At 31.3% G+C, this 18,588-nt stretch overlaps 2 protein-coding genes and 1 non-coding gene across 3 annotated transcripts; 2 read left to right on the top strand and 1 right to left on the bottom strand.

The window, feature by feature from the left end:
* The first annotated feature begins 311 nt into the window (after positions 1–311).
* On the top strand, positions 312–2,708 carry LOC107946164 (pentatricopeptide repeat-containing protein At2g20710, mitochondrial). Its single transcript, XM_016880383.2, has 2 exons — positions 312–769; positions 894–2,708. Exons 1-2 carry the CDS (start codon positions 491–493, stop codon positions 2,136–2,138), a joined length of 1,524 nt encoding a protein of 507 aa, XP_016735872.1. The 5' UTR covers positions 312–490; the 3' UTR covers positions 2,139–2,708.
* A 2,415-nt stretch (positions 2,709–5,123) lies between these two features.
* On the bottom strand, positions 5,124–5,890 carry LOC107946165 (uncharacterized). Its single transcript, XM_016880384.2, has one exon. The coding sequence runs from the start codon at positions 5,748–5,750 to the stop codon at positions 5,316–5,318; it is 435 nt and encodes a 144-aa protein (XP_016735873.1). The 5' UTR covers positions 5,751–5,890; the 3' UTR covers positions 5,124–5,315.
* Positions 5,891–12,932: 7,042 nt separating this feature from the next.
* On the top strand, positions 12,933–13,003 carry TRNAG-GCC (transfer RNA glycine (anticodon GCC)). The gene has a single exon. It is a non-coding gene; the product is annotated as a tRNA-Gly (tRNA).
* The last annotated feature ends 5,585 nt before the right edge of the window (positions 13,004–18,588 follow it).

The following is an 18,588-nucleotide window of genomic DNA, read 5'->3' on the forward strand; positions in this document are numbered from 1 at the left end:
GTATTCAACTTGTGTGGCATGATACTGTTATAGTCCTTTTCGGCCCTTGGTCCTTCGCCTCCACAAATCCCTCTATTTTGCCTCTTTATTTTATTTCTCTAACAAGTGATGAGATTTGGGTTACACAACTCTGAGTCAAGCTCAAAATAAACCATAAAAAATATAGGTACCAAAGTGAACCTAGTTGTCAAATTTAAGGGTCAAAGTGGACCTACCCATCAAATTTAGAGGCCAAAAGTTACATTATCTTTCTTTTTTCCGGTCAAAAATTACATTATCCCAATTTCAATTGTACCCAGCATATCTAAAGAAAAAAACATAAGCAGAGCCAACTAGAGGGCAGAGTGAGGCCCGCCAGACCAATATGATACACTCTGTGAATCATCTCTCCTAAACCCTAATTTTAACTATCGGTTTTCCCCTAAACCCTATTCTCATTGAAACAGCCTTCTCTCCAAGTTTTCAGACCGATCCTTCTTTCAGCGTAGCGATGAAGCTTGTTATTGGATCAACTCCATGGACCTATTCTTGCATTTCTAGGATTCTGAGAGTTGTCGCCTACTCCACTAACACCCTTAGCCCCAACGCCTCCCCTTCAAAGCCACCAGACACTCTGCCCATCCGCGTCTCTCGATCCGGACATCCCAAAGCCTCCATCGTCCCTGTCCTCAACCAATGGCTCGAAGAGGGCAAAGCCATCAAGCAATCCATGCTCCAAACTATAATCAGACATCTCCGCAGTTTCGGACGCTTCAAGCAAGCACTCGAGGTACACTCCTATGTAACATGAAGCAATAGGAAACCTTTTTTTCTTCTTAAAATTTTTGCCGAGTATTCTAAGATTGCCCCATATTCATGTCACCCCTGGATATTCAAAAGTAATATTTTGGCAGGTATCCGAGTTTATGAGCGAAGAAATGAGGTATGGTATTTCAGTTGGCGACATGGCTGTGAGGCTGGATTTGATCTCGAAAGTTCACGGCATTGAACAAGCTGAGAAATACTTTGATAGTCTTCCTGACACTATGAGAACTTTCCAGGTATATGGCGCCCTTTTAAATTGCTATGCGCACCACAAATGTTTAGAAAAAGCAGAGGCCACTTTGCAAATTATGAGGGAATCGGGGCATCTTAGTAATGCAGTCTCCTATAATGTGATGTTAAATCTCTACAGTCGCCTAGGAAAACATGACAAGTTGGATGTCCTAATGCAAGAGATGAAAGAAAAGGGAATCAAGCATGATGCTTTCACCAACAATATTCGGCTGAATGCCTATGCATCCTCTTCTGATATTGAGGGGATGGAGAAATTCCTGACCACAATTGAAAATGATGTTGAAGTCTCTGTGGATTGGCATGCTTATGTTGCTGCTGCAAGTGCATACTTGAAAGCCAGGTTAACTGAAAAGGCTTTAGAAATGTTGAGTAGAGCAGAGCAACTAGTTACTCAGGCATCAAGAAAGCATGCTTATGAAATATTCCTCACACTGTATACTAATCTAGGGAGAAAAGACGATGTATATCGTATATGGAGGTTGTATGGGAACTTGGGGAAATTCTTTAACTCTGGCTATTTATGTATGATAAGCTCATTGGTAAAGTTGGATGATTTGGATGGTGCTGAGAGGATTTTGGCAGAGTGGGAGTCTGGATACTCATATTATGATGCTCGGATTCCAAATGTGATGATCAGTGCCTATTGTAGAAGGGGTTTTATCAAAAAGGCTGAAGCATATACAGTCAGTCTGATAGAAAGAGGTGTGATTAAAGAGCCTGATGCATTTATTTTGAATAGTTTGGCTACTGGATATCAAATGGATGGGCAGATGTCAAAGGCAGTGGAAACCATGAAGGCTGCAATCTTGTCTAGCAGTTCGGGATGGAAACCTAACCTCTGTACTTTGGCTGCTTGTCTCAAATTCTTGGAAGGAGAGGATAACTTAGAAGCAGCTAAAGAGCTGTTGCAGTTGCTTCAGGTCAGAGGCCATTTGTCAAATGATGTTTATAATGGATTAGTTAAGAATATTTTGGACGGAAATGTGGATGTCAGTGCCCTTGACCAGACAAAAGGAGGCAGTGAAACTCTTGATGAGGAAAGTACAAGGACTCATGAAGGTCAAATTGAGGCTAGCAGCTGACCTTTATATCTAGTTGACCTGGCAAAACGATTGTTACAGGCTTTCCCCCGCATTAATTATCTGCTCTTGTTGTTTCTTGATTAGTCTCTGTACTTTGGTTAGGCATCTAATTGACATATCTGGTAGTTCGTAAAGGTCCTTGATTGCATAAAATTTGCAGATATTATTTTGAAAACTCTACCTTCCTATGGTGTTGACCCAAGTTGATTTAGGAAAGGCTATTGATGCTGACTTGTTTCGCGGTATGGGAGACTGTTGCACCATCAGACTGGCTCCTAGCCTGGTATTGAGTTGTGAGTGCTACACGCCTTACTTGCAGGACATTCTATCTGGATCGGATCCATATTTCCTTCAAAAACTAAGGGGCCAATAGTCATTCCAAGTTCCATTCCCATCGAAATGGTTAGTTACCCTCCCCTGACGGGCTGACCTTACGGCTCCCACTTTTGAAGGGAGCATGACATTGGGATTTCGGGTTTCCTAATAATTATTCAACATCTCTGTCTATACTGACTTTTACTTTTCCATATATTTACAAATCAATGAAAAATAAGATTTCTTTTCTGAAAATTATATCTTTCTATTGAAAATAGCAATTGCTAGAAAATAGACATGATTACTCACTAAGACCCTTGAGTTTAGATGGACTCAATTGGAGCTTAGTTAAATTTTTTTTTAATTTCTTGGGTATATTAGCAAAAGCAGAGGAGAATTAACCTGATAATCTGAGGACAAATGAATGATACATATTTAACCGATCCATAGTTGGCCAAATGACTTGATTAGGAGATCTAAAGGATGTACTGCATGTGGATGTAGTATATAGGCAATCCTTAGATGCGAGATGGTGTTCTGAATATTTCTTAGTATTGGTTCTTGTTTCCGATGGATTTCAGGTTGACTAACACTCGAGTTCATTGTCCTGTTAGTTCATGACATAAGCAGTCTACTAGTAGCAGGGAAAAAAAGGAAGTTCACTGCTCCTATATTTTGTATTTTCCTCAGTATCATCAGTCTGAAGTGCATAGGTGACATTCTTTGCAAAAATTGCCTAACCACAATATGATTATCTTCAAAGTACTCCTATGCCTGCGCCTACAACATATATCTGACGTTTATATAGTGAAAGTGAATGACCGAGTGTAAAGACCTTTTGTGGAGTAATATTGGGTTTCCAAGTCAAATTAGAGTTTAAGCTAAGCTCATCCTTATGGAATGGCATTCACGAGAACAAGATATTTGATAGGATAGATAACCATGTGGGGGCATATGGAAGATGCGGAATCTAGCTATCTTTCTTTTAAGTATTTCCAGCCTCTTCTTTAACGCCATGCAGAATTCTTTTCATCCAACTTGATCCATTATATACGTTTACTTTGATTTTGCTAGTATCACAAATTGGGTTGGTTGGTTTCGTCTAATCAATCTATGCCTATGCCATCGTAATATTTTGAGTCTGTTACTAATATTTTATTTGGATATTCAATAAATCATATATTTGGATATGGATTTTAAAATCTCACATTTTTTTCTCTATTCATCCACTGTCTTCAAATTAAGTGGCCATACTGTTTTTGTCTTATCACTATCAACGTGTTTCAATATATTGTTGCAATTCTTTGACATATATATTTATAGTAATTTTTTTATTTTTTTATTACAGATAAATAACTCTTAATTACATGTGTATAAATATATTTATATATGCAAATATAAGTTTTAAAATTATTAATTAGATTCAATAACTTAATTTAACAATTATATGTTAATTTTAAAATTTAATTATAAGGCTATTTTACCAAACTAGTCCAAAAAAATATTATATTTACAAAAATAACTCAAGTTTAAAAACAATCACCAAAATAACCTAAAAGGAACAATAAAATTGGGTTGTGGTATGTTAATGGCCGCAATCCACTCGTATTTTGCTCCCATGATTGCCTAATAATTGTGTCAAGACTTTTAAAAATTTAATTTTTTGGGTTTTGGTCTGTCAATGGCCGAAATCCGAAAAAAATATATATTTTTTTGGTGTTGGCCTGTCAATGGCCGGCACCCAGTATAATTTAAAAAAAAATTCTTTTTTTTTTCGTGTCAGAATCAGATATACGAAAAAAATAAAAAAAAAATTATTTCTATCCAATTTTTATCCCATCTATCTGACACTCTTTTTTATTTTTTTATCAGTATAGAAATAAATTTTTTTTATTTTTTTCGTATACTGATATCTGATTCTAACACAAAAAAAAATTTAAATTGTACTGGGTGCCGGCCTGTCCCAAAATTTTTTTTTTATTTTTTTCGTATACTGATATCTAATTCTGACACGAAAAAAAAAAATTTTTAAAAAAAATTGTACTGGGTGCCATTGACAGGCCAGCACCTAAAAAATATTTTTTTTATTTTTTTCATATACTGATATCTGATTCTGACACGAAAAAAAAATTTTAAATTGTACTGGGTACCAACCATTGACAGACCAACCCCCAACACAAACGCATGTTGATGCTGTCACCGCGTTTCGTTGTTGCCACACTTATCAAATGCTCAGGTAACAAAACTGCCTTGAAGTAGTATTAATTACTAAAAGAATTGTTATATATTGGCTTTTTTCTAAAAAAATTTAACTCAGGCTTGAAATAACAATACATAAGTGTTACTATTTTTTAAAATTAATAACAATCCTATATTTTTCAAAAGCTAGCTAAATTTAATTTCAGCTTTTGACTTTTCTTTTTTCTTTTTTGTATATGCAACAGATCTTAAAAAAAAAAATCCAATATTATCTTATATTACCTCTTGGCTCATGCGCATGTAATTCGAACAACTTGATGAACACTTAAGCTAGATCACATTCACAGCACCAATGAGTGTTAAACAAACAAATAGTATAAAGCTCAAAATTAGGGTCACTGCTAACGGATGTTGTAGTGGCTTCTCAAAATGTGTTGGTCAAAAATTTGCCTTAATCAAAGGCCCATAGTTTTTTCCACCCTAATATGGAAGGATTGGCAGCAATCTACTTCTTATTGCGACAATAATCAAGCTTGTTAGACTTAGGCACATGGTAACCTTTCATTCACAGATTCCGAGCTCTCTTTTTTCCGCTGAATATCCAGATACTAACTCCACATTGTCGAACAAAATGTGAGTGAGATTGGAACTTGGCAGTGCAAGCTAGTCATACTTCTCCTTCCAAGTATAGAGTAAAAAGAAGACCCAAGATAGAGCCAGCAGAATATCACCCATCACTTGTCTCGGCCAATCCCAAGCCAGATCCTCTAACCTCCTCTCAAAATTAACCCTCCACACAGCCATTGATAAGTGAAGGAGTACACATCCTTTGGCGAAAAAGCTCTGGAACAGGTTGTCTTTGATAAAGGCTACCATGAACACCAAGAACCCAACTACAAAGAGAAGCAACCCAACAAATGAATTGGATGTCTGAATTAACAATTGATCATGTGGGGTTGACCCTAAAAGCTTTTGAGCCGTTTCAACACCGTGGCCGAGTATATAGATCTCGTGGAGATAGAACATTATTAAGGATCCACTCGTTATGGCAATCACGGAGTGGAGAATGCAGATTACAAAGAACATGGACAAACCCATTGTACTCGATTGTCTATCTATACCATTCCTTGCGTGGATCTTCTTCCCATTGTCTTCACAACAACTATCTAATGAAGATTCAAGAAAAGATACATATTTTATAAGGCCAATATAAGAGCTGATCACAGCAATAATAGAAAAGCAAAGGAATCCAGTCAAGGAAGCCCTGAACAAAAACGAAATTTACAAAAAGGGGTCAACAAAATTTATGACAATGAGAACAAAAATAAACCATGAAACCTGCAGACGTACACACCAAGGGAAAAACCTCGACCCTTAGATAAAAAAAGAAAAGAGAAGAGAAATAATTAATGACCCAGTGATGTTCCTCAAGTGGAAATAAATCACAAAGAGGCAAGGATCAAAGAAAAAAAGTTGAATGAAGAGAATCTGATCTGGAATTGGGATTAAATTACCAAACTCTGAGCTGTGGGGTTCCTTGGGTTGTGTGCTTTTAGCGGTTTAGATTTTGACGGTTTTCTGATTTTTGTGCCTCATCCAAGTTTTATCAGTTCCTGCTTTAATTTCATTTATGGGTATTATTTTATATTTTATTTTAGTTTAAGTTTAAATTATGCTTTTAATTTTTTTTTAGTTTGATTGTAAATATTAGATTATGCTGACCGAAAAAAGTTATATAATAAATATTTTATTAAAATTTTAAATAAAAATTAAATGAATTTTTGGTTGAAAAGATAAATTTAAATGTTTAGAATTCATCTTATTATAGATTTAAATATTATTATGATTGAAATTTTTTCGAGTTTATATAAGTTCTATAATAATATAATTTATTTTATTTATAAACAATGATATATTTTTTTCTAAATTTTATATAAAAATATAAAAAATAAAAAATATTGTCAACTTTAAAAAGTAAAAAAGAAAAAACTTTTTTAGTAAATTTATATCTAAGTTAAATGAATAACAAAGTCTGAATAGATTGTAAGGGTTGCTTGAAAATAAAAATTCAAAATTCTAATGTGTAATTGCACTAACCTAATTGGTGTTGGTGGTATTTGATTTTGATACTTATAGAGGGTGTTGGGTAGATATTGTTATCACTAACATTTATAGTGGTTAGAGAGCCATTAAAGGTGGCAGTTCGTGAGTTGGGAAGTTGTTCCAGCAATGTCTAGGCTTTAAATTTTATCTCTCCTCCGTATTTATGGGGTTTTTTTTACTCAAATATTATAAAAATAAAAAAATACTAAAATAATATACAAAAAAAATTTATTTATCAAAATAATACAAAAAAAAGACAGTTGAATGAAGGGTCTGCCACAGCCGGCACCAATATGTTCATATTTCAGTCATTTGTTCGTATTTTTTCTCGAATTTTATTACTTTAAAAAATATAATATTTTCTAATTTTTTAATTTTACATTATTTTAGTAGATTATGTTTTAAATGTATTCATTTAGTGTGTTTTTTATTTAAATTAAAAAAAAACTTTATTTTGGCCCTTTGTTCGTATTTTTTTCCCGAATTTTATTACTTTAAAAAAAATGCTATTTTCTAATTTTATTATTTTAGATTATTTTAGTACATTATGCTTGAAATATATTAATTTACTGTATTTTTTAAATAAATTAAAAAAAACTCTTATTTTGGCCCTTTATTCGTATTTTTTCCCCGAATTTTATTACTTTTAAAAAATATACTATTTTCTAATTTTATTATTTTACATTATTTTAGTACATTATGTTTGAATTGTTGCATTTATTTGAATCTTTTTTGTATTTGTTGCATTTATTTTTTTAATCAATTAACTGGGTAAAATACCAAAAAAAGTCCTATTTTTTTAAAATTTACCGAAATGGGCCCAGTTAATTGATTAAAAAATTAAATGCAACAAGTACAAAAAAGATTCAAAATTATTACCAACAAGATTTGAATTAAGGTACTAAGGGAAAAGAGCAAGCATCTTAACCAACTAAACTAAACTAATTAATTGACATATTATAAAAATATTATTATTATCTTTAACTATATTAATTAAGTTCTAACGATTTATCGGACCTACTCCCTACACGTGTCAAATCAGAAAAAGTAATACAACAATTCTGTAAAAAAAATCCGGTGTTTACTTCAAATAAATAAGGAAAATAATGATTTGAATGTTTCAAAATTCAATTTTAAACCGAAAAAATCAAAATTTAGGGGCAAAAAAGGATCTTTTTCGACGAAAACTGCGGCAAACCACCTTCGGCAGTTTGCTAGCGCGTAGATCTCGAAAAGTTATTCGAAATAAAAAAAATCGTCTCAATCGGACAATCGAACCAAAAGTTATGGCCTTTCAAAGTTTTTCAAGCTAAAAAACATAAACTGTTCATGCCACGTCAGCAAATCGCGTCCTCGTAGGCACCATTTGTGTCCACGTCAGCAAATCGCGCTGACGTGGACGCGATTTCCTAGCGCGTACCCTGACATCACGCTGACGTGGACGCGATTTCGCGGAAAATGGACCATTCCGGTAAATAATTAAATAGTTGGCCCATTTCGGTAAATTTTGAAAAAAAAGGGCTTTTATTGGTAAATTACCCTATGTTTGAAATGTATTCATGTAGTGTGTTTTTTAAATAAATTTTAAAAAAAACCTTATTTCGGCCATTTATTAGTATTTTTTTCTCAGATTTTATTACTTTAAAAAATATACTATTTTATAATTTTATTATTTTACATTATTTTAGTACATTATTTTGAAATGTATTCATTTAGTGTGTTTTTTAAATAATTTTTTTTTTAAAAACCCTTATTTCGGTCCTTTGTTCGTATTTTTTTCTCCAGATTTTATTACTTTCAATAAAAAGCACACTAAATGAATACATTTCAAGCATAATATACTAAAATAATGTAAAATAATAAAATTAGAAAATATTATATTTTTTAAAGTAATAAAATCTGGGGAAAAAATACGAATAAAGGACCGAAATAAGATTTTTTAAAAAAATTTATTTAAAAAACACACTAAATGAATACATTTCAAACATAATGTACTAAAATAATATAAAATTAGAAAATTAGAAAATAGAATATTTTATAAAGTAATAAAATTCAGGGAAAAAATACGAATAAATGGCCGAAATAAGGGTTTTTTAAATTTATTTGAAAAACACAGTAAATTAATACATTTCAAGCATAATGTACTAAAATAATGCAAAATAATAAAATTAGAAAATAGTATATTTTTTAAAAGTAATAAAATCCGAGAAAAAAATACGAACAATGGGCCGAAATAAGGGTTTTTTTTAAATTTAAAAAAAACACACTAAATGAATACATTTCAAACATAATCTACTAAAATAATGTAAAATAATAAAATTATAAAATAGTATATTTTTTTAAAGTAATAAAATTCGAGAAAAAAAATACGAACAAAAGGCTGAAATACAAACATGTTGGTGCCGCCTGTGACAGACCCTCCATTCAACTGTCTTTTTTTTTTTTGGTATTATTTTGGTAAATAAACTTTTATGTATATTATTTTAATTTTTTTTGTAATATTTTAGTAAAAAACCCTATTTATGGAGAGGGGTTAGTTTGGCATGGATCCTATCCATCGTGTACTCCACTCCATTTGTGTAAAGGGTAGAGTAATAGATGTCAACTAAGAATATTATTAGAATTGATGTGAGGGAACTATGTGAGATAAATAAATGATTGTCAAACCTAGGGTTATAGATTGACAGGTCTTGACAAGAACTCTTCCCCGTATATTTTCTAGAGATTATTTGGAGTTTGGAAAATACAGCAAAAAATAAATTTAGAAAAAAATTAGAGTTTTAAATATTTTTTTTCAAAACAATAATTTAATTGTGATATCTAAAGTAATCAACACTTAATAAAATTGTATATTTTCGATTCGTTTAGGATGAACACTTCAATTGGGTAGTCTTCTCCGCTATCCTCAAACTCACGTCTGCCGAGTGTGGACTAACTTCAAATCAGAAAATTTTTCATAAAAATTATCAGTGGATTAATTTCATAATTTCTCTAAACTTATGAGTCAAGTTGTAAAAAAGAAAAATATCTTTAAAATAATAATTTTTCAGAGAATTTTCTCTTGAATTCAAGTGTGTTTTAAATAATGACCCAAGACTCTCTCTTTATATAGGGAGAATTTAGATAGTTCAACTATGATTAAACTTAATCACTTTAATATTAAATTTAATCTAATATTAAATTTAATTTAATATTAAATCTATTAAAATAATTTTATTTTTGGAATAGTTAATCTAAAATCAAATTTTCTAATAGAGTCCCAATAGAAGTATAATTCTTCTACTGCTCAACCACTGAAGACCCACCGCAACTGACCAATTTTCGGGCACCAGAATGCCGCTGTCGCAGCTTCCGACACCTTGAGCTAGTTTGATTTTTGCTGATTCGGTCTGGGCCAATGATAGCCCGACCGGTCCAATCCAGCCACTGGTTGGACCGTCAACCCGGTTCGACCAATTTTTGGATCTTGGTCTCGATTTTTACCTCCCGAATCAAATTTACGATCTTAGGTCCAATTTTCAAGTTCAATTACCCATTGGGCCAATTGTTTGACTTAAAAATTAATTTCCAAGAATATCATATTAATTTTAATTAATTTGATGAATTCAATTTTACTTAATCAAAATTAAATTTCCCAAAAATCACTTAAATTTTCCAAATTAATTTTTCATGAAAATTCTTTAATCAAACTCTCTTGTTGAACAATTCTTTACGACTATCTAATTTAATTCCACATTGAATAAATTGACTCAATTAAATTATTTCCAAAGTCATAAAATTTACTTCTAATTCAAATGTAGCCCGTTCGAGCTTTTGTTGAGCTAGTGGAGGGATGAATCAGACATATACAATTAGGCTCTAGTAATTGCAATTATGTCCAGAAGTATCGTTCCAATAATTCACAATTACTTAATTATGGAGTCAGTCCATAAGAAGTACCATGATTGAAACCTCCTTGTTGTATACTTTTTACGAAAGCAATTCATCTAACTGCTTTGTCCAATGACCTCATCATGTGTATATTACACTGATATGATATCATTGATTTTTTTGAGTTAAATTCGTTCACTCAATACAATCCTATTTTATCTGATTGTCACAATTGTATCTTCTTAATGATTAATATGACCACTATCAACAAAGGACTGTAATAAATTGCTCATTTAAGAACAAGCAACCCGTGACCACGTTCCATATTTATCAATCCATACAATGCCAATGATAGGATATTGTTAACTCTTTAATTGAGCTTTGAATTCCACTATTGCTAATAAAACCATGCCATACACAAGTCATGTACCCAATATACTAGCTATTGGCTCGATCATCTTTAGAGCATAAGCCTCCAATTATATCAAAACACATAAGTTACATATGTATGGTCAGTGACTAATTCAGGATTTAAGTAAAATCACACCATAAATGTCACAAATGAATTAATTCACAAACGAATTCAAAATGAATTAATTGTGGGTTCAGTCCGATATATCATTCTGCCAATGAATATATCTATGTCTCTACCCGTAGAGTCAACTGCTTCAATAGCCAAGATGGTTTCAATTATAATTGTAGACGACATAATAATCCTTTTCAGTATTTGAATCAAATGTTCACTTTGAATCTTTTACGGGTTACGGACTTGTATAGATTATCTACTGAAGTAAGTTGTCTTTCTCGCAATGTAAATGTTCTTACAATGCTACTTATCATCAGTTTAAACTTAGACAATCAATGAGCTAATATTTATTTGTAATAATTTCGCTATGCATGCAAAATAGCTAAATATGAAAGACAAAAATACAAAAGATATAACAGTGAAATGTGAAATTTATTTATTCATCGTTCAAATACATAAAAAACAATTACATGCTTATTACAATATGAATACATTTCCCAACACACCTTATGTGGCGTGGAGCTTTGACAAGGCAAGGTTATGACTATTTTCCCGATGAGGCTACAAGGTTGAGCTTCATTGAGTTTTTCCTCTTAGATGTAGGTGTCGGGTGGTTTGGCAAGGGATGAGATGGTGTGGGAATAACAATTACCCCTAAATGAAATGTAGGTTATAAGTGATTTGGATTGAGTCAAATATCTGGTGGAGCTCTTACGAGTTCTAATGACTGAATAAAATGTCATGATTATTGCCATGATAATTGTTTCTTTGTTTTAATTGCTTTAGGACACTTGTTTGCCTTTGATTGTTTTTTTTTCTTTCAAAATTCACTGTTTTTCTTCAAAACATTGCTCTTTTATCTTTTTGCTTTTAATTTCTCATCTTTTAAAATGGACACTAATTCTTCGAGATTTCAAGCAAATGGTGCTCTAGTGGAAGGTGAAGAACGGTAATGTACCACCAATATGGAGGAGATTACTGCCATGTTGCTATTGCAATGCCTCAAGCCTTCTTACTATAAGTATCAGTTCTTAGTTCCATTAAGAAGATCATATGGGACAAGCAACGTTACGATGGATGGGAGGGGGTTTTATCGCCATTTGCATTTGTCGGAAGTGCGCTTTCACTTGGCCCTCCATCCCTAGTTTGTAGAGTTGCAATTGTACAATGCTGCCCCCAGACCACTAAGTATATGAATATATGGTAAAGTTACATGGAATAAGTTTCTAAAATTACTTTGCACGACATTGTATTCAAAAGCTAGACTAGTATTAGGAGGTGGATAAACGAACTAGTAAAGGTATAAATTAGAGTCATCTCAATTAGAGGGGTTTTTAGAGCTTTCTTCAATTGCGTTTGCTTAGCTAATAGGGAATTAGCTCCCATTTCCAAAAAATAATGACTTACTCAAAGGCATTTATCAGCTTAATGTTTTAGGGGAAAAAAAAGAAGAGAGAAATACAACAGAGGAGATGAGGTCATTGGGTACATGTTTATTTCACTAGTTTTCTAATTTAGGCATTGGAACAAAGAATACTTAAATCTAGGATAAGGCTACCAGAGCAATCCGCATGGGCCCAAGTGGCTTAAAAAACTATTTTGGAACCACATAGGTAGCACTTGGTTAGCTACTTAGCTTGGTTTATCAATTCATGATTGTAGATATTCTGTCTTTGCTTTGCATGCTAACAAGTTCCATAAAGAAATAGACAGGAATTTAAAATAAATTCTTAATTCGTTGATATGGTTATATACGTCTAACAACGAAAGCCGAATGGCTTGCACCAGTGGTCTAGTGGTAGAATAGTACCCTGCCACGGTACAGACCCGGGTTCGATTCCCGGCTGGTGCAATTCATTTTTGTATTTATTACTTTTTGTGAGGCATCCGCATCTTTGCTTCCCAATGTGCCGAAGGCCCATTATTATCCATTGAATGAGATCCCTTCAGGCTCCAATGGTGTTGTGCCTGTCTACGAAACTGGGTAAATGATTCCATCAGTTCAAGTTCAAGTTCAAACCCAATCCCTGCTTCTCTAGTAACTTTTTTTGGCCTAATACATTAAACAGAAGAGTTAAACTTCAACTAATCAAATTTTCCCGCATCCTAATTTTTATGTTTATGTGATCCAGTTTTTACCATCAACTTTGATTTTTTTTTTTTGTAAATAAGTTTATAAGAAAATTCTTTCAGTTGCTTTATTTTAGTAGTTAATAATAAGTTAATTTATAAACCCGATCTACTGATCGGGTGTTTATTTTATTTATGAATGGTTTGAGTTTGAATCACAAATATAAAAAAAATTATATTAATAATTTAACTTCAAATTTTTATTTAATAAAAGAAAGCCTTGATAAATAAAAACATATATATCTTTCTATGTTTATTTTTGTATACAACATCTATTTTAGTAATTTTAAATATTATATTAATTTACTCTTTATTAAATATTAAAAATATTTTTCAATTAAATTTTGTTCTCGAAATATTTTAAGTTAAACTCGATTAGAAAAAAATTAATAAATACAAATTTCTAGTAACATATTTAATCAAATAAAAGTTTTAAAATATAAGGGTAAATTTATCTTTAGTTTAAAAGTACAATAAAAAAATAAAAATAAAGTATAATGATAAATTTTAAAATTTACTTTAAGTATTCGCATATCCCTCCGCCTAGCCGATGATACATGTCAACCCAAAAGGCACCATTGATTTCACATTGACTTCTTTAGCATGACCAATTATTCTACCTCAAATGGAACCATTCACCCGAGCCTAAGGATGAATGTTATCCTAATGTAAACACAATTCCAACACAATAAGGAGTCTGTTTAAACTTTACTACCTCATACTAATGAAGCCCCATCATATTTGCCAATGATTATCCATTACGCATTTTACAAGATTGAATGTATATCGTGATTTGTTATACTTGCGGGCAAAGGGACCTCTCATATAAATGCCAGAGAAACGATGAATAAAAGGAATCGACTTTTTGCACCTTGAAATTACTCTAAGCACTTGTCTTCTCAATCAGTTTGTCCTCTTATCCTTGTCGTTACTCTCAGTCTTTACAGGTGAACCGACTTCTATTACCTCACCTTAACCTCTTATTTGCTCTGCCTTATCCTTTTCTCTTATTGTATCCGTTGGATCTAGTGTCTTAATTGTAGTTTAAATTACTACAAACTACAAAATTGATTAAAAAAGCGATAATGAAAATAAAACGAAAGTTTGAATTCGGTTTGGGACTATATTAAATGTTAAATCTTATTAAAATACAATGATATTGTAATTTTTTGTGGTTTTACACCTTATCTGTAACCTATCTTTATATTCATGTGAGTCTCATAAGAATGCATGCATTGGATTTTAGCAGGACATTACTTATTTATAATGCAGTTAATTAACTTGTGATTTGTGATTTTCAAATTGAGCCCTAGTTTAGTTTTACTGTTGTTATTGTAACAATAAAGAAGACAAATTTAAATGTGTTTAAGTATTATTTTCATCAATTTAAGGATTTGAAGAAGAATTATGGGTAAAACGAGAACCAGAAGAAGAAATTGCAACTTGTTATGTATTCGGTGAAGTTAGTATTGGGACCAAATTTGTTGCTGAGTGGGACATAACATCATCATGAAACAATTATATTTAAGAGATGGAACATGTACTTCTTATACAGATCTCCACCAAAATCAGCGCATATCTTCGTCTAAGCTAATGCTGATTTGGGTGAACCTTGGTTGTGGTCCTTTCCCCAGTTCTAAGTTTGATTATTATTTTAACAGATCCCAATCTTAATTTCCCATGAAAATGAACGGCGAAGGCTAAGACAGGCCGGACCAGGCTTAGAACCGACAGTAATTGTTTCTTATTTCTTGTTCTTGTTGCTAAGATTATAGATAGTTAATTGTTTCGTCTCTTTCAAATTCAGCTCTTAAACCTCAGACTGCAATATTTTAGTTGAAGTTACGTCAGGTTTTATTTATGTTCAAGTGGTTTCCACTGTCATATACAAAACGAATGCAAACTAAATGCATCACTATTCCCTTTTTTCCATTCTTAACTTTGGCTTAAATTATTCAGACAGCGGCCTATTTTGGATTCATGTACTTTGGTTTACCCTATACATCACCTTCAAACATGAGAAAAGAACTATTAAAGAACAGAAAAGTGAAGAAAAAGTATATGTTACATAATTTTTTTCCCATGCCGTGGAAGCTGTGAATTCCTTGATAGTGTCCCACGCACTGATAAAAGTCGCGCGATGACTATAATTTACTCATAATCTCCATGTCTGTCATTTCCTGAACTCAACATTGAAAGCAATCCTTTTTGCCAATTAAATTACAATACAACAAGTTTTTTCATCTGGTAATATTGTTCAATCCAACACGGTTACAGATAGGAGTGAAGTTAGAAATTTTGTATTAAATGTAAAAAATTTAACATTTTGATATAACATTGCATAAACAATAATTTTGGCATCTATTGATGTAGAATTGAAATAGATCATTGGATTAGACAGAGAACACCACAATAAAATTATTTTTTCTCACATGGAGACAACTCTAATAGATAAAGACTAATTAATTTATATTTTCATCTACTGCACTCATCAAATACCCAAATAAAAGATCAATTTTAATTTATTATTAGAGTAAATAATTTAACTACTTAAATTTATCTACTTAATTTTAGACTTTTGGTTCTACAAAAAGAGTTAAAATCTTACCTTAGAAAGGTGAGATTATTAAAAAAGAAAGAAAGAAAGTGGAAACTGAATATAATGTTATAAAAAATTTAAATCAACTTACGGTGGGTAAAATGTCATGGAGGTGCTTCTACTATAACTTATATTATTTACTAAAAAATGAGTAAATAGCTATTTACATTAAACTAAAAAGTAATTTTTTTGTTAAAAATTCCATCTATTCTATTTGTTAAAAATTGGCTTCTATACGTTAGCATGGTACATATGACACGTCACATGACCACACCAGTTTTTAATAGTAGAAATAGATGAAAATTTAACAGAATAGATCAGTTTACTCTAAATTTAATCTAATGTGCAGAAATTAACAAACCTATTTTTTAAATAATGGAGATAAAATACAATCCAACTCTTAACGAAAAGACTCTCATAGTACTTTTACCACCAATGTTGGTAGTCTAAAGTATGCTCGATAACATGAGTTAGGCTCTTGTTTTAACTCATGATGACTTATAGAACTGAAAACTTAATGGTTTTGGTTGTGATTTTGTTTTCCCCATTTCTTCTCCGAAATCCAAACAAAAAGGGTTTTGCTTTTTCAGTGTGAAAGCAGTTACTGTCATATGACTTTGAATCTTATCCAAATTTGCCTCATTGAGTTAGTCTCATTTGTTGATTAATACTTTACTAATTTACTGTACTATCAAAGGGCTTCATTCCACGTATTAAACATTACAATATCCGTTTCTGGAATTGACAATTTACTTACCAAATTATGTCATGTAATTTCACCCCCTAAAGTACATCATTAATTTATTGATGTTTATGCTTTAGCTTATTGTGTAAGAGCATAATGACAACGACTACTTCTATTTACCATTGCAAATAAATCATGGGTATCCACTTTTTGGATTTTTAGTAGTAGATTATTAAGGCAGCCAGGAAAGCAGACTTAATTTCAACCATAAATCAATCTTTTTTTTTTCTTTAACGATGAATTTTCCAAGGATTATCGTATGTCATTTTTTAGATGAATTGTTAGTGATATCTGCATCCATTATTTTGAAAATAATGAATAAAATTGTCTAACTTGTTACAAAAATATAAAATGTAATTATTTTATTGGGCGACCTTGTTAAGTAAATTATTTATTAATAATTCATCCAATATCGTATGGTTATAGTGACTCCATCGCGTCTTTTATCAACACTTGTCTCCTACATGTTTAGTATGTAGACCTTTAACAAGTTATATCAAGACTCACTTAAGGCACCATAATAAGACAAGAAATCCCCAATCACATTTACATAAATATGTTCAAGAGACCCACGTTAAACTCATTCGACATCGACATTATATATATAATAAAAAATAAAAAAGTTATTATTTAATGTTATAAAAGTTTACGAAATTAAAAGTGATCTGATTTGATTAAAATTTATTAAATTTTAGTTATTAAATAAAATATGAGCAAAATATGTGTAGATACTCTAGTAATTATAATTTCTATTTAATAATGGATTGATTAGGAATTAATGTTAATAAGCAAAAGTTATATATATCAAGATTATGGTTTTCAAATTATACATACATATATAACTTTTTGACATCCTACCCTCAGAAAAGTGAGTCACTTCCTCTAACATACTTACGTGTTAATTGGGAAGATCAAAACTACAAAATTTTCAAATCTCAAGATATCGATGGATTCAAGTACACTTCTACATTTAAGTTTTATATCAAATTTTTACAATTCTAACGAGTGGCATCCAAACAATATCATACCGAATCATTGTTATTTTATTAAGTCTTTACTCTCCGTATTCTCACGTAAACATGAATATTTAGCAAATTAATTGCCACAACATATTGGCAATGTTTGTATCTTAAGCCATCACCTCTTCTTTTTTACCTTTTTCTCTCTCTCAACAATAATAAAGAAAAGAAAAAGAAACATGGGTTTCTTATGTGTACCATCATCTAGAAAATATATAATTAATAATTTCTTGCTATAAGGTTTAGAAATCGCATTTGTTTACTATATTTTTTTATGCTAAGTTCTATCCTTTTGTCTTGGATCTTACCAGCAAGATTCTCTTGTAATTTTTTGGATAAATTGTCTAGTTGGTCACCCAATTTTTAGGGTGTTTTCAATTTGGTACCCGGAATGAAATATTTGGAATTTCGTCACTCAATTTTTAGGGCGATTTCATTTTAGTCACCCAACCGTTAAATCTCTAATGGTAGTTAACTTGTACACGTCACATCATATTCACACTTTTATTTTGGTCACCCATCTTCTAGGTTACTTTCATTTTGGTAACCCAAAAAGTATCTTCTTTTTTTTTTTAAATATTGATCTAGATAAAAGAAATGAAGGATTAAAATGAAAAAGTGGTAGAAAGTAGAATAATGCTTTAAAAATTGTCAAATTGTACTTGTTTACCCCATTACCGGAAGTTCTAATTTTGTTTTCAATATGGAAATTTTAAATTTCAAAATATCAAAATCAATTTAAAAAGTTATTGAAATTTTTTTATCCCTTGATAGTGTAAACTGATTTACTATTATAATATTAAAATTAATTAAATTAATTAATTTAGTCTCCTTTTAAATCTTAAAATTTTATTTTATATTTTCAAATTAGAATAAACTCAAATAAATCATCTTTAATAATTGTACATGAAACCTAAATTTCTTTTGATTATATGATCCCGAGT

Source organism: Gossypium hirsutum, chromosome D12, assembly GCF_007990345.1.
Source record: "Gossypium hirsutum isolate 1008001.06 chromosome D12, Gossypium_hirsutum_v2.1, whole genome shotgun sequence".
In the NCBI taxonomy this organism is placed as follows: domain Eukaryota; kingdom Viridiplantae; phylum Streptophyta; class Magnoliopsida; order Malvales; family Malvaceae; genus Gossypium; species Gossypium hirsutum.

Bases quoted from the DNA above. Each gene is read 5' to 3' on its own strand.
- LOC107946164 (XM_016880383.2), top strand. From the start codon at position 491: ATGAAGCTTGTTATTGGATCAACTCCATGGACCTATTCTTGCATTTCT. The intron at 770-893 runs GTACACTCCTAT...ATATTTTGGCAG, and splicing joins GCTTCAAGCAAGCACTCGAG to GTATCCGAGTTTATGAGCGA.
- LOC107946165 (XM_016880384.2), bottom strand. From the start codon at position 5,750: ATGGGTTTGTCCATGTTCTTTGTAATCTGCATTCTCCACTCCGTGATT.